At 41.2% G+C, this 14963-nt stretch overlaps 1 protein-coding gene across 2 annotated transcripts in view; it reads left to right on the forward strand.

Annotated features, from left to right (window-relative positions):
• The window catches only part of cacnb4a (calcium channel, voltage-dependent, beta 4a subunit), a 41472-nt gene extending 26830 nt beyond the window's left edge, over nt 1-14642 (forward strand). For both annotated transcript variants that reach the window (XM_010729905.3, XM_010729906.3), the window contains 11 exons: nt 958-1080; nt 2196-2323; nt 6206-6285; nt 6498-6517; nt 8165-8245; nt 10834-10892; nt 10982-11091; nt 11220-11371; nt 11553-11648; nt 11736-11912; nt 12649-14642. In XM_010729905.3, the coding sequence (XP_010728207.1) occupies nt 958-1080; nt 2196-2323; nt 6206-6285; nt 6498-6517; nt 8165-8245; nt 10834-10892; nt 10982-11091; nt 11220-11371; nt 11553-11648; nt 11736-11912; nt 12649-12912 (1290 nt within the window). In that variant the 3' untranslated portion in view covers nt 12913-14642. The remainder of the gene's footprint in view (nt 1-957; nt 1081-2195; nt 2324-6205; nt 6286-6497; nt 6518-8164; nt 8246-10833; nt 10893-10981; nt 11092-11219; nt 11372-11552; nt 11649-11735; nt 11913-12648) is intronic.
• The last annotated feature ends 321 nt before the right edge of the window (nt 14643-14963 follow it).

A 14963-nucleotide genomic window follows, 5' to 3' on the forward strand; every position in this document is an offset into this window, starting at 1 on the left:
CCATATTCCTTTCGCTGTAAGTATCTGAAAAAGTCCTGATGTTCTAGCCCATATGTTTCTCTCAGTCATTCTGTTTCCATTCTTGAGCAGTGTGCACACTGCAGTGATTTCCTTTCTGTAAGTCAGGTCACTCAAACTTGGTTTAAGTCTATCTTCATATGTAATCCAGCTCCACAGTCTCACTTTTGCTTTTCTAATTTATGCCTTTTAATAAAATTGGACCAGATATTCAGTGTGGGGGTCTGTTGAATCGTGTGGTGCTTTTAATATCAATATGTATTTTAGTTTATTATTTTACCCCCTGTTGAGGATCCAGGCTCTGAAACAGTGCAAAGCTGTAAGTTTTGGTGTTTTCCCCTCACAATTAAGGATTCAGTACTGTACTGCCATTTCAATGTAGCCGATAAGAGTTTGGCTTGTTGAGCCCACACAGAACAAACACAAACCAAACTCTCAAATCACAAGCTCCTTGGGACATTAAACAAGTCATAAGCAGCATTGTGAGAAAGTGCTTAAATGTGATACAGTATTTTCTCTGTGATATATTGATTTCTCAACCAGATCTATCAGTAAATCAATTTATGATACATAATGGTTAAATGTAGAAAAAGATTTAAAGGATGAAAGTTAAATAAAGATAAACATATATAAGATATATGTGTTTGAAGAAGAAGAAGTCATCTTTATAGATCATCAAGGCTTTTGGGCCTGTGAGTTCTTTCCGTGTGCTCGCTGCTGCTGAAATAGCGTCTCTTCATTAACACCCACACCTCACTGACTGCAGGCTCGGCTGCATGTGATTCTGAGCTCATTGCTGCTGTAATAACTCTCTCTGCCCAGGGGAAACTCTCCAGCCACGTCTCTGGGTCTCAACTCTCACTTCTGTTTGTGTTATAAACAGTGATATATCACCCATCTCTTAAACATCCATACTGCCTCCTTATTGCTGTCTTACAGACTAAAGCAGTGGCATTTGCTGTGAGGACCAATGTCAGCTACTGTGGTGCTCTGGATGAGGATGTTCCTGTGGCCGGCACTGCCGTCTCCTTTGATGCCAAGGACTTCCTCCACATCAAAGAGGTACGGTTCAGGCTCCCTCCACTAATGAATTTAGTCCACTATTCTACTAATGTGCATCTAATAGGCTTTGTCATTAGATTGTAACATGTGAGCAATCAGTTCATTCACTACCATGGCCAAAGTAATTACTCTTTTCTGATTGGCCGGCAGCTGTATATTATAATAGGTCGCTTTAGTTCCGGTCAGCAGTTAAACTGCTGCTCTAAATCAGTGGTCAAGCTGTATTAAACTGCAGATCACCATAGCAACAGTTAGCTTCATGAAATGTCATTTGTTTAATTTTATTTGTCACATATAATCATAAAAGAACACTAATATGTATTATATATAGTGTGTGTGTGTGTATATATACAAAATATGCATGTATACATGCTTAATAAGTTATAATAATAGTATAATAACAACCATAATAATAATAACAAAAACAACAATAGCAACGAGGAATAAATAGTCCCTGTTAGTTGCGGTTCTGGAGCTTTCACTCATATTAAATGATTTTCATCAACAGATAGAGTTTGCTCATGAACGTTTTCTCAGCACTTTAAGAACATTCCATCCGTTTGGCTTAAAAGCTTGAGTTCAGGTGTTAGTGTGTTGGTGTTGTTTAGCTCAGTTGGTAGAGCAGCTTCCCCATGTACAAAGGCTCAGTCCTTGCTGCGGAAGCCCAGGGTCAAATCCAACCTGTGGCTCTTTCCTGCATGTCATTCCCCATCTCTCTCTCCCCACATTTCCTGTCACTCTTCAGCTGTCTCTATCAAATAAAGCTTGAATAGGCTAAAAAAAAAAAAAGCTTAAAAAAAAAAGTTTGATTTCTAAGTTTGTTCTTGACCCTGGCAACAGCATTCGCGAAAACATTCTCACCACACGTTGTATTTAGTATCTGTTTTGGAGCTTTGGATCATCTTACTTTACACGTTTTTGGACAGCTGGTGCGCTATAATACACATCAGTCTGTTGTCAGGTCATCATGTTCATTATATAAAATATATTAGGAAAACTTGTTGTTCAATGTATCTTGTGTGTCTACAACAAATGTTTGCACTAACAACAGCAGGAACTGAACCTTGAAAAAAGGCTTTACACATCATTGTCCCTCTTATCGCTTCAATCCACAGAAGTTCAACAATGACTGGTGGATCGGCCGCCTGGTGAAAGAAGGCTGCGACATCGGCTTCATCCCGAGCCCCCTGAAACTGGAAAACATTCGACTCCAGCAGGAACAGAAGAGAGGACGCTTCCACGGGTGAGTTGAGGAGGAGGAGGAGGACTGGATGAGGACTGGGATAGGAGAGAGCAGGAGGTGGAGGAATCAGCAGCATCAGCAGCAGAAATTTTTCGAGAAGACGTGTGGATCAGAAGGGATAAAGAGAGTTTGAGGGGCTTGGGGATGAGTAAAGCCTGGCAGTTGAGCTGGCAGATAGGAAAGGAAGTGAGGTGGATGAAAGCCAAGCTGGGTTGTGTGGTCCAACCTCTCAGAGGTGTGCCTGGATTGCGGCCACCACAGAATTTTCCATCAGATGGGGGGATGAGTTTCAGCCACCAAGGCTGTTGTTTAAATTGTTTCTAGCTTTTAAAAAAACAGCGATCACGACTCCTTCTCATTTAAACCGATTATATTTACTAATTTAATAAAACACGTAAAACACTGTTACAAAGAAGAAGAAAAAAATACAACAATGGCGACATAAAAGAAACAAGGAGAAAAAAGTCAGATCCGTTACCTAGCAACCAAAAGATTCCCTTTTTAGCAACTTAACCCTAACCCTATTTCAAAATAAAAGCATTTGTTATTGTAACCTATTATTATTATTCATCTATTGTCTGAGAAAATATTTAAACATCCTCCCGCCCGATGAACAGTTGTTCATCACTATCATGTTCATCACATCACAATGCAATCACTTTAATTAATTCATCTCTAACGGATAAATTAGCTGAACAGGTCTTCTTAATGAACTGCCTGTGGATGTATGAACTATACAGGAGGGAACGAGTCCATCTCTCCCTAGAAACAGATGAGTTATCCTGCCTATGTTCCAGGTCTGTCGGGGTGTGTTGGCCTCACCGACCAGGATGACATCCCACTTTCAGCTCAGTGGGTGTAGGTGTCTCACATTTGTGAGCTGATTTTAAGTCCATCAAGTAATCCTTTCGCCAGCTGTTCCAAAAGCTGGATATGAGTCTCTGCCGGTATCTTCATCTTTTGCCCATGTCCTCTCTACTCACTGTTGTTATCTGAGAGGGGGGAAGCAGAGTGTTTGGTGGTAGAGAGGTCAGTCTTTTACCAACAAGGAAATGGGCGAGTGTGAGTGGTTGCGGTTCTGAGGCATCTTATGAGAGGGGCCTGGAGTTCAACACAACTCCCATCTCTGTGAGCATGGTTGTTAACTCCTCAAAACTTAAAGATGCATTCCCCAGGATCTTCCTTAAACATGTTTTTACAGACCTCACAAGTCTCTCCCAGAAGCCACCCCACCAAGCAGCTCTCTCAGTGATGAACTTCCATGTGATTCCTCTGTCAGTGAAAAACTCTGTGAGCTCTCATCCTTTCAATGACTTCCAAAGTTCTCTTAAGTCTTGGCCTGCTCTTTTAAATGTTTGGGCATTGTCTGAGTAAATGATCTTACACAGCCCTCGTCTAGCAATAAATCTCTTTAAAGCCAAGAGAAAAGTTTCAGTAGTCCGGTCTGACACTAACTCTAAATGCAGTGCTCGAGTGACTGCACAAGTGAAAAGTGCAATGTATGCTTTCTTAGGCTGTGCACTAGACCTTACATACAGTGGACCTGCAAAATCTACACCAGTTACTTCAAAGGGCGGTGACTCTGTGACTCTGTCTCTGGGTAATGGAGCTGTCACTTGCTGAGCTGGTTTCACCTTTAACCTCCTACAGATGTAACAACGTGATACGTGTTGCTCCCCGAAGCTGAGATCAGAGTGCTGTAACCTGCCACCTACACTAATGAGCCCATTTTCATCTAAAAATGGCTTCAAGTCTTTGATTTCAGAATCTCTGCTGATGTCCTGTCCTGATGCTAGCTGACTGATTTCTTGGCTAAAACTCTGCTCTTGTGTCATCTTCACAGTTCTTGTTTGGAGGTCCATGAAGCCACAGGAATCTAACAGCATCTTTATCTTTCTCTGCTAGAGCTATCTGCAAGAATGCCTTAGTGATGTCTGCAGTGAAGGCTATCTGGTGTAATCTGAAGTTAATTAGCACATCTAGCAGATTTGGAATAAGGTTTGGTCATTTAGGGAGGGGCAACCTTCCTCATGTGATGATGCATCAAACACTACTCTCAGTTTTGTTGTCGCTTTGTCGTCTCGGAGAACAGCATGATGTGGCATGTAGTATTTCATAGTCTCTGGATGTTCTTCTGCTGAGGTGTTCTCAGTTACATCCTCACAGATGCCTTGCTGTAGATAATCTGTGATGACATCATTGTATCTGGAGTACAAAGTTGCATCCATCTTTAGTCTCCTCTTGAGGCTTTCAAACCGTCTTTTTGGCAACTCTGAAGTTGTCTGGGAGCACTGGTTTGTCATGTCGCCATGGTAACTCAACTTGATAGCAACCACTTTTGTGAGTTACAGTCTGTTCAAAGTTCTGTAGAGCCTCGGTTTCTGCTGGGCTTTGGGTCTTTTTGTTGACAATGCCCAGTGATTCCACCTCCGAAGTTACACTAGATGACGAAATAGGCCCCTGCAGAGCCCACCCAAAGCTGCTTTCTATGGCCACAAGTGATTCTGAGATTCTCTGGACCTTGCCAGATACCACTTGCCAGTAATAGTCAGCTCCTATTAGTAGTGACAGTTCTGGATCATCAGGACCATCCAGTGGAAAATCAGCCAGCTGGAGACCCTTTATCTTTAGCTCCTCTTGGATGGGTTCGCTGGGGACCTTTATCACCGCTGTGCACACTTGAGGTGTTTCCACCGCCTCAATCTCAATTTTCTGTTCTGTATTCCGCATGATTTGCAGTGATACTTTCACAATGTTGCGCTGTACTGTCACGGGAGCAACAGATCCAAAGGTGTGCAGATGCAGTGTCTCTTTCCCCAGCACTGGTAATCCCAAGGTTTTCACCACACCTTCACGAATGAAGCTTCTTTGGCTGCCTCCATCCAACAGACAGCGTACTATTTTTCTCCCTGCTGAGCCCTCTGTCCATGCTTTCACCGTCTGGAGCAGCACTGTATTCTGTGTACTAACCATTGGTTTTGCTGTGTTGGACACAGAGAATACAAATGCCTCCCTACTACCACTGTTCACACTTGTCTGGGGGTTATTATTTTGGTCACACAATGACTGGTGATGTCTGCGTCCACTTAAAGCACATAAAACACTTTTAACTCTACAGAATTTCGCTATATGTTTTGGACCCAGACACACGTAGCATCTTCCCAGCTTCCGTCATTTTTCTTTGCGAGCTGGCACAGGGCAATCTTCTGGTTTGTGGTTGGGACTATCACAATATATATCGTTTCAGTTTCATCCGTTCATAGTGCTCAGCCATCTCTGCTGCTAATGGTAGTTAACGGTAGCTTCCAACTTCAACAAGGTTCACAGTCTTTCAGTCTTGAAATCCTGGGTTTCTGCACCAAGGCTGTTGTTTAAATTGTTGGAGCTGCTAAAAAATTACGACTGCTTCTCATTTAACCAATTATATTTACTAATTTAAACACGTAAAAACACTGTTACAAAGAAGAAGAACGGTGACATAAAAGAAACAAGGAGGAAAAAAAAATCAGATCTGTTACCAATAACCAATAGATTCCTTTTTTAGCAACTTAACGTCTAAACGTTACACTAACAGAAGACAACACAACACATTTCTATTTCAAAATAAAAGCATTTCTTAGTGTAACCTATTATTATTATTCTTTTATTGTCAGAATTTATTTATTTTTTTACAACAGAGGCAATTAGAAATGTTGAGTGCCACCATCTTTTCTCAGTTACAATAGTGAGAGAAAAAAAGACTGTCTCCTGTTTCTGGTTTGCATCTATTTCATAGAAGGCAGTCTGTGGTCACACATTTCCCAGGATTCAGTGCTGTTTGATGATATCTCGCTGGATTTCACACTAACACTTCTCTCTTTCTATTTGCTGTTATCATTGTAGAAGTAAGTCTAGTGGGAATTCCTCCTCCAGTCTGGGAGAAATGGTGTCGGGTACATTCAAACCAAACCCAAACTCTGCAGGTTAGTCCCACTGATACCAGTCTGTTTAATCCTGAGAGGAAACACTGTTGTCTCATTCACAGAGGAAACTGTCTATCTTTGTACCTGCTCTGTATTTGTGTCTGTGCAACAGTGGGAGTATTTATTCAGCTCCTGTGATATTGTGTGATATAATTCCATATAGTCTGAGTCCAGTGTGCATTTATTCACTGGATCTTTCCTTTCTTCTGCAGGAAAGCAGAAACAGAAAGTGGTGAGTATGGTCATTTATATTAATTACAATTATAAATAATGAATATGATTAGAATAAAAGCATAGAAGCACAGATTAATCAAAGTTACTGATAGAAAATTAAGTATTGAAAAACTGAAGCAATTCTATTCCAATTAATCAAATTTTTTAAACATTCTTAATCTCTTCTTAATCAGTTTACCTTGGTAGATAAACAACTCTCAAGAGAACTAATGAAGGTTCAGTTCCATCCAGGTCAGGGAGCTGCTGTGCTGCATGTTGGCTCACTGGAAAGTCTCTGCTGCAGTAAATAGATATGAACCTTAATTAGTATCATTGGTAATTTCATGTCAATATTGCTGCTGTGAATTGTATATTACTTATGATCAAAAAACAGCCAAACATCAACAGCACAAGACAGCCAGCTAATATTACTTACTAGTCCGCTTTGCCCAGACCTGAAAAGCTCCTCTTCTTCCCGGTGGTCCAAATCGCCTGTGGTACAAACACTAACACTCCCCCAAAGCTCTGAGCGCACAGTGCAGGCAGCCTGGATAACAAACTGAACTCACATTAGCTGATATTAGCTAAAAGCAGCTATAGTTCACAGCAGAGAAACTGGAGGACATGAGAGGGAAAAACCAGAAACGTTTTCTCCATAAAATATGATCCAGCTTCACCAATATCAGTCAAATAGTTGATGGTGTGTGACTTAGTGCTGTAAAGTGTTAAAACAGTTACATAGTGCAAGAACAGACATACAGGATGCAGCGTGGGAATGACAGAGACAGCATTCACCTGATTACAGTCAGTGTAACATCATAATTTTAAACCTGTTATTTTATGGTAAAAAAGTTACAGAATGTTGCTTTAAATTAATATTTGGACCACAGATCATGCCTTAATTAACATCTGATTCTTTTGGCAGTTAATCCTTGCATGCTTGATCAATTTTTCAAGAGACAGTTATTTGTTTTGTTTTGTTTTATTTTGTATTTATTTGCCATTCGACAACACAGGGTTACACAACAAAATGCTAATTGTAGTCCCTTTATGCTACACAAAACAAAAAAAGAAACTTTTATTTATGGTAAAGTGTGGAGGGTGAGTTGCAGAGTGTACAGCCTGAGGAAAGAAGCTGCCCTACAGTCTGGTGATACGGCATTACAGGACATGATGTGAGCCCTCTGTAGACATACATGAGCAGAACATCATATCGTTTAGAACGAGCCATTTGAGTCTGTGTATTACGTTCATTTAATTGATTGCTGAGTTGGATTCTACACTGCTGACTATTCTTATCTCAAAAGTGATAAATCCCTCACAGGTGGAACATGATGTTCCATGATGACATGCCTGTGGCTTACATAAGTCTTAATCGTGTGTGCTTGTGGCTGCCTGGCTTCTAATGCACACGTTCTCCGAGTACAACAGTTCAGTAACAAAAGTTCAACTCGTATCAAGAGGCTGGTGCACAATCTGTCAACTCAGTCCTGAGCCGTCCACACACCTCTGTCTCTCTCCTGCAGCTGAATGCCACTCAGCCTCCTTTACACAGGGGATATTGCATGGAACAGCGGTTGCTTTAGACGGATAGTTTCTAATATTAAATCTTGACTTAATGTATGTGTGTGTGTGTGTTTTGTGTGTGTGTGTGTGTCCCCTCCAGGCTGAGCACATCCCTCCGTATGACGTGGTTCCCTCCATGAGACCGGTTGTCCTGGTGGGACCGTCCTTGAAAGGTTACGAGGTAAGACACACTGCTGCTCCTCCAGGATTCTGACTCAGCCTCCTTCTCACAACCACAACAGAAATCTCTTAATCCTTACATTACTGCCAACTGTCTTTAGAATTAATAATATGAACATACAATATTCTACTTAGTGCAGTCTATAAATGTAGTATTTTTGTTACCATGTGAGGCCACTAAGTGAACTTTCAGGGTGAGATCTTAATACAATTAGGTGAAATAACTAGCATGTTCCTTCACTGAGATCATTTTCTCGAAGTGATGGTGCCTCCGTCATGGGCAAAGCTGACTAAGGCCGCTACGTTGCATCGTCGTGTTGTTCTTGCATTTCTATCGAGGCTCGTTCCTCCCAAAGTTCCAGAGATACGACACTAAAACTGAAACTGCTCATTGATTATCAGTTACCATTGGAACCAGAGGGCAAACAATAAAGGAGGCCAAGGAGGTGGTGGGAGGTGGGAGTCAGTTGTCATGGAATCACAGTCTTCGCCTCCCATTCTGGTGTTGCCATGGCAACAACCTTCTGGGTAAACTGCAGTCTGAAAAAAGTGGAGCACGGTTTGAAATTAGAAACAGAGAATAATGTACTGCGCTGAGGAGTGCGGACGAGTGACTGAATGGTGTTTAATGTTTCTATGAAAAATGTAGATTTTAGCCATTAATCACATCACACGCCTTTTTTTCGGTTCACTGCTTCTTTCTGACGAGTCGATATCAGCCCAGCTAATTCAGTTCTACAAACTATAAAGCTCATGAAGTACAAGATTATGTGTTAGCAGTGCTATTCTTTCCACCAATAGCACAGAGTGAGGACATCGTGTCTTTCATTCGTGTCAAATATTCAGATCATCAATTTAAATGTACTACAAGGAGTTTTGAACTGTGTATGAAACAGTCTCACTTTAATACTGTTCCCTCTGTATGACCTACATGAACAAACAAGACCATCAGTGATAGGATCGTCGATTTCTATACTATTGTTCTTAAAATATATAAGTAAAAGTATTCTTTGTGCAACAGAATGATCCTCCTTGGTTTTGTTATGTTATTATATATAATATTCACTGTATATTAATAATGTACTGTACAATAGATACTTTATATGTTGGATAGTCTCAGGTTAACGCAGAAAAATCTTGTCTAGAACTCTGCAGTTCTTACAAAGACCAGACAGAGAGCATGTATAACTCCCATTTTAAAGTCTTTTCATTGGTTCCCTGTTAGTTTCAGAATTTATTTTAGGATTCTCACGTTAGTTTTTAAATCACTGAATGGCCGAGTAGGTCCTTCAGATCCTCAGCAGCTGTATCAGTCTGCCTGTTGATCTGACATCTGCACCTCTGTTGACATCTTCAGAAAAAACAGCTCAAGAATTATCTTTTTATTTAAGGTGCCAAGCTTTTAAGACTTGATCATCCTCGCTTATATTTTTTTTTGTCACCAAATAGATTTTAATTGACTTTTTACTGGTTTTATTGTTGTGGGTTTTTATGTCTTTCTGAATTGGCCCTTGATTTCTATGCAGTTGTTTTTAAACTTCTATTTTCTTCTTAATCTTCTTCAATTTATTGTTGTCTATTTCTGTTTTTTATTTGCCAAGTGAAGCACTTTGGGCTGCATGTTTGCATTAAAGGTGCTATGGTTGCTGGTTATTAGTTTTTATGTCAAATATTGCAAATATTGTACATGTAAAATAACATATCTCCATAATAATTAGCTGGCATGTGAATGTAGTGGAAGTAAAATGTAGCATCAAGAAAAGTCAAGTACAAGTGCCCCAAAACTGGATCTAAATACATTACTTGACCGGTCATTGCACGTGTTAATAGCACTAAATTCATCTGACAACGGCTCCATGTTTCAGCTCAAAGGACACACAGCCCCTCTCAACCCTTTGTCACTGTCAAGCTCATCTGAACAGATCAGAGTGACAGCTGACACGGCCACACACAAAGCTTTGCCTGTTTTGATTCATGTATCTACAGTGTGTGTTCACTGCCTCAAGTCAGACCAGCGAGACGAGTGTCTGCCTTTAAAGGGCTTTTTCATTTCCAATTTCTGTTTTTAAATTTGAGGCCTCGGACTGGCGTCCGCATCCTTCAGCTGGAGCCATGTCGGAGGCTGCTCTTTGTGATTGCCCCGATTCATCCCCCGTGAACTGGTCTCTGAGACGCTTCTCATTGTAGCTGTTAATCACTTTATTTAATGTGGCCCGCGTTCCTTCGGCAGAGAACCAGGAGGAAAGAAACTGTGCTCTCTGTGGACAAATCGCTCGGTTGAGTGTGTAATTCACAGACCTGGCTCGGCAGCAGCTGCCTGTGTGGACGGCATCAGAATGAATATCACAATCCCAGTTCCACTTGTTTGCCGCTCTATAGACCTTTTTCATCAGTATCATTGGTAACACCTGCATTGACCCTACTATTTCATGTCAAAATGGCTGCGATAGCATATCCTGGAAAGCTGTAGGGATGTTGTTTTGTTTGCCTGTAGCATGCCTTACACTAAAGTCTTTAATCAGCTAATGTTCTTCCTCGTCCCGTGTCATCTCGTGTTCTCTGTCTTCCCACTCATTCATCATCCATCAGGTGACAGATATGATGCAGAAGGCGCTGTTTGACTTCCTGAAGCACAGGTTTGACGGGAGGTGAGCAGTCAAGGCGAAGCAGCGTCTGTCATACAGTGTGTCGTACTGCTGCCAGGTTCCTCTGTATGACGCTTGTGTTTTGTTTCCAGGATATCCATCACAAGGGTAACAGCTGACATATCATTGGCCAAGAGGTCAGTACTAAACAACCCCAGTAAGAGGGCCATCATTGAGAGATCCAACACCCGCTCCAGCCTGGGTAAAGCTACAGGAACTGTTTCACTCAATGATGTGCATGTCTTGTAGGTGTAAAGACTTGTAAGTGTTGTGGAAATACCTCCGCGTTCCTTCATGTTCAGAGCTCTTCTGCTGTATGTCTTCTTGTAGCTGAGGTCCAGAGTGAAATAGAAAGGATCTTTGAGCTGGCCAGGTCTCTACAGCTGGTAGTGTTGGACGCAGACACCATTAACCATCCAGCACAGCTCATCAAGACCTCATTAGCACCCATTATCGTCCACGTTAAAGTGTCCTCACCTAAGGTAAGATCGAAGGCGTAGATAGTCGTCCAATAAAACACTCACTGCCCTCTCCAAGCAGGGTTCTGTTTATAGTGTATATAGAGGATTTTACACGTGGCACCCTAGCTTCCTGTAGTTAATGATCATTCTGTAACTGGTGATATTTCCTTGTATTTGTCTGCTCTACATGTGCTTCACACAGGTCCTCCAGCGACTGATCAAATCAAGAGGGAAATCTCAAAGCAAACACCTGAATGTGCAGCTCGTCGCAGCAGAAAAACTGGCACAGTGTCCTTCCGTGAGTCGACTTCAAACGCTCTTTTAAAATCTAGATTTTATTCTGTAAAGTGCAGCTACACTTCCCTGTCTTCCTTTCTCACCTCAGGAGATGTTTGATATTATTCTGGATGAGAACCAGCTGGAAGACGCGTGTGAACACCTGGCAGAGTACCTAGAGGCGTACTGGCGTGCTACACACACTTCACTTAGCACGCCACTCAACCCTCTGCTGGGACGCAATCTGGGCTCCACCGCTCTCTCCCCGTATCCTGCTGCCATTCAGGTGAACTTGTCGAACAGAAGGAAAAAACGAAAAGTGGTTGTACTTATTTAAAGTCTGAACTCCCTGATTATAAGTATGTTAGAGTTACAAATATAACTCCACATTTATCAGCCTTCTGGCTAGAGGAAAGTATACAAATGCTCCTGCTGAATATATTACACCTTAAAGCCACAGCTGAGCTGCATGAATGATTGCCACAGGCAGATTTTATGGCAACTGAGAGCAACACTCTTCTGCAGTCTTGAAAGACAGGTTTAAAATTGTTTTCATTTCTCTTTTTGATGATCAGTAACAATGGTTTCTATCATATTCATTGCTGGGTAAACTTGTTTGCTACTTTGTTAATCCAAACACACTTAAACAGGTTCCAGACACTTGAAGTTCTTGAAGAATATGGTGCAATATTGTGTCGTGATACTGTACCCAAAGTATTGCGGTTGATCATTGCAGCAGTGAGGGAACTATACCTACTTCAGAACAACTGAAACCTGCGTGGCCTATTTTGGGCAGAGTACTGTTTAAAGCTTTAACGTTCAAGCACTTGACATAGATAATCTTATGTTATTAACTACGAGGCTTGCAGTACCTACAGTAGGTGCATTTTTGAACCTTACAACACCTTACAAACCTTTTTTTCCCAATTTTGTATCATGTCTAAAACAAATCATGCGTAGTTGCTGTTTATTCTGACAAAGAAGAAACCCTGTACAGAATCAGTATATCCTCTCTCAAACAGGCCCAAAGAAACCGCAACAGCAACCACACAACAACAGATCACTCATCTGTGGAGCGCCGCAGCCTGATGCCCGCCGACGAGAACTACCACAACGAGCGGGCGCGGAAAAATCGCAACCGCCTGTCCTCGGGCTCACAGCACAGCCGGGACCACTCTCCTCTGGTGGAGGAAGACTACCAGGATCCCTACCAGGATTCTTACAAGCCGCACCGTAACCGAGGATCTCCGGGAGGCTACAGCCAGGAATCCAGGCACCGGCTTTGAGCTGTTGGCCTGCTGTAAACAAAGTGTAGGCTTGTCTATCTCGAAACCAACCACCATGGACATATGAGTTGAGGTGGCTTTGCTGTAACATGATGAAACTACTACACTCATTTGGACTGTAACAACCTCGTATTGATGTGTAGTACCTCATTTTTCCCTTTGGCCTTGGCTCCTGCCAAATGAGCATTTGAACCTAAAAAAAATTAAGAATCCTGCTCTTGCTTTGATGTGAACATGGGAAGGGACTGGATATGAAAGTAGCACAAGAGCAGTTATGTTTTAAAGGGAAGGCTAAAGCTGGACCTGAATATGCCCAAAATGTGGCTTGTGAGTGAAGTACACTAGCCAGGTGATAGTGTGCGACGTAGGCTCTTCTAGACCCTTCCCGCCATCTCAGCTATTACTGTAGCATGCAGGTACGACTGCAATTAAAATGTCACTACCTGCCACAAGCCAGTGCCAGACAGCGAGAGCATCCAGCGGCAATGATCAGCACAGAACCTGTTTGCACGCGTCCTTGATGTGAGTGTAATAGACCCAGTGGAAGCCTGTTCCCAAGTCCACTTTGACACATTTGTTTTTGAAGCGACATGGATGGTGTTGTGCTGTTCTCTTCAGGGTACATACAGTAGCTCCCTGTGCCCCATCTTTGTTACTTCTTAATGCCATTTTTTCTCATTAACCATAACAAGACACAAGTATAAAAATCACACAGATACTAAAATGCCAAACCTCAGGAACGAGAGGTCAGGTAGACCTAGAAACGTGCTGACAGATGTAGCGTTTGTGTTCTAACCCATCTGATGGGGATTTGATTCTGAGCTTTATGTTAAATCGTCCAGAGATTTTATGATGTAGTTGTTACAAAAAAACTATTAAGGAAGGACAGGAGTCACTAGACTAGACGCCAGCATGTTGTTCATATGCCATGCATTTATCAGTTGCCATTGTTTGTCATGTGTCCAGCAGGAGATCGTTTGGATTTGATAGACTTGGATTTTAGCGAGTGACTTATATTGAGGGCTTCCATGTGTATATACAGTCAGAATAACTGAATAAAAGAAATTTAATTTATTAACTGTTTCACTTTTAGTACATTCATTTCTATTCCATTCATTCTTCTATCAAAGCCTCACCAATAACAAGCTTTCATAAAATAAAAAATAAACTGACACATTTTCATTGAGTAGCAATTTAACAGGTCTTCTTTTCTGTTATAGCTTTTCTATTGCAATCCATTTGCATCTCATTAAAGACTCCTGATGAGCGAGAAACTATTTGAAAGCACTTGGACAGGACTGCGCTGCGTTTGTCACAATGTCTGTCACATGCTACGTTCAAGGAAATGTAGAGCAGCTCCCTGCGTTTACTTTAATTAGACGGATTCACTCGTATGCTGCCAGTTAATGAAGGATCCATATGTTCTATTTTATAGACATATCCTTGTATCTTGTAAGTTAATATTTGTTGAAAGTCTCATTTTTAATTTTTCAGTTCTTAGGCCAGAAATCTCATTGTGCTTCAGTGATTCTGGAAAAGGAAGATCGACGAGGAGACTTCTGTCCTTATCTTCCATATACAGTAGCTTTTATCTGTGTTGTTTCAAAGCTCTGGAGCAACAGCTGAAAAGATTTGAATACTGCCTGTGTGAGAATGATGCATCGGTTAGAAGTTTGTGTGCACTGTCATTTTACAATTGTAATGAAATAAACTGCCCTTATGCTGTTGGATGGATAACACTGTTTTTTCTTCAAACACACACACATGCTCTTTGTCTTTATTTCCTCATATGTCCTGTTATGGATGTTTTAAAACTATAACACAATACATTTTTATATATTTCATAATATATAATCTGTCAATCAAATGTCAGAAAATAATGTGTTTTTTTGTTGTTGTTTGTTTTGTTTTTTTTTATCTCAGAGCATAAGGTAATGCCTTCACATTGTTTGAGTCCAAAACTCAAATGTCCACGTTCAAAGAAGAAAAACAAAAAATATTCCCATTTGAAAGGCTGGAAGTAGAAAGTTTTTGGCAATTTGCTGAATAAA

The sequence above is a fragment of the Larimichthys crocea genome, unplaced genomic scaffold (assembly GCF_000972845.2).
Source record: "Larimichthys crocea isolate SSNF unplaced genomic scaffold, L_crocea_2.0 scaffold319, whole genome shotgun sequence".
Classification (NCBI taxonomy): domain Eukaryota; kingdom Metazoa; phylum Chordata; class Actinopteri; family Sciaenidae; genus Larimichthys; species Larimichthys crocea.